The sequence below is a fragment of the Trypanosoma conorhini genome (assembly GCF_003719485.1).
Source record: "Trypanosoma conorhini strain 025E chromosome Unknown Tco_14.4_contig_00899, whole genome shotgun sequence".
Classification (NCBI taxonomy): domain Eukaryota; phylum Euglenozoa; class Kinetoplastea; order Trypanosomatida; family Trypanosomatidae; genus Trypanosoma; species Trypanosoma conorhini.
In genome coordinates, this window is record NW_021704980.1 from 4502 (window position 1) to 5815 (window position 1314).

Below are 1314 nucleotides of genomic sequence, written 5' to 3' on the forward strand. Positions count from 1 at the left end.
GCTGAGCGCAAGAGTTCGGCAGCGGGAGATGGAGGGGCGCGATTGGGCACTGGACGGCGTCAAGCCACAGGGAGCCAGCGAAGGAACAACTAAAGCCTGACCAGCAGCGAACGAGGTGTGACACGAAAAGGGAAGTACGCGGATGCATCGTCGACGACTTCACGGCGAGGCAATCGCCACGTTTGCGGCGGCGGCAGAACAAAAAAAAACAAAATAAAACTAAACTAAACTAAACTAAAAAAATGTACATACAGGATGCGTGGGCCCAGCGAACGCGCCCACTCATGTCTCCCGATGGATGTTTCAAGACTTTTCCTCACCCCGCACCGGAGTGACCACGATCAACCCTCCTCAGAAGAGGGAATCTCGACAAAGGTGAACTGTGAACGCCTAGAGGTCATAAGCGTCGCCGTCAAAAAGAGATCGCTTCACAAAGCAGCGTTGCCGGCAAATAGTTTCCTGCGCTCCATGCACAGTGCGAGCCTGCAGAGATTGTCGCCACAAAGTGACCCCCTGCTGCTGGATTCGACTACACGCCTCTTCCATTATTGCGATCAAATCATCCTCATTAAGCGGATTATCCACAACAAAAACGCTGTACATGCTTTGTACCAACTCTGTATGCGTCACTGGGAGGTCCACACAAAGTCGTTCCTTTAAAAAATAGAGGAGAAACTCATCACTGAGAGAGCGTTCCCTAGGACTGCATAAAGGTTCACTACTTGTTGTGTCTAGTTGCGCTGGTGCGTCCCAAAAACGGTGAAGCCGAACCTCAACTGAGGCGTCATTATCTTCAAAAGAAGCAGCACAACGACGGTCCCAACCACGTAGTAGCGGCCATTGTCTCGTTACCACGTCACAGCACGTCACCGCATGCACGCGTTCCGCATTATACGACGGAGACAAAGCAATTCCGGCCTTTTCAGCTACGACCACAGTTGCAAGCTCAACCGCAAAGCAAGTCAAGACCATCACCCAGGTTCCAAAGTGTCGTACCATCCTTTGTTCCTTGAGAAGGTTTCCCTATTGCCTTGGCGGGTCAAGAGAAAGAGTCCTTCACTAGTTCACCTTCAACAGGCCCTCAAAACAAGGCTGTTGTATCGCCCGGAGGAAAGTAAAGAAAAAAAAATAAAATAAAACAAAGCATCATCTTTTCGCCCTTTTCTTTTGAAAGCAACCAAAAGAAATTCGCCAAGTTAACGAGCAGGTGTGCAGCCCTACGCCGCGGTCACCCATTCTCAGCGCACCGGAGTCGCATCAATAACTGTACAATGCCCCCCCCCCCATTACCTTGCACGCGCAAAACAAACCCCA

General features: G+C 50.8%; 1 protein-coding gene across 1 annotated transcript, besides 2 other annotated features; it reads right to left on the bottom strand.

Annotated features, from left to right (window-relative positions):
• Positions 1–194: 194 nt before the first annotated feature.
• Positions 195–243: a sequence feature (A-rich).
• A 147-nt stretch (positions 244–390) lies between these two features.
• Tco025E_08871 (putative phosphomannomutase-like protein) lies at positions 391–999 on the bottom strand (the record flags this gene model as incomplete). Its single annotated transcript, XM_029375706.1, has 1 exon — positions 391–999. One exon carries the CDS (start codon positions 997–999, stop codon positions 391–393), a length of 609 nt encoding a protein of 202 aa, XP_029224221.1.
• A 109-nt stretch (positions 1000–1108) lies between these two features.
• Positions 1109–1143: a sequence feature (A-rich).
• The last annotated feature ends 171 nt before the right edge of the window (positions 1144–1314 follow it).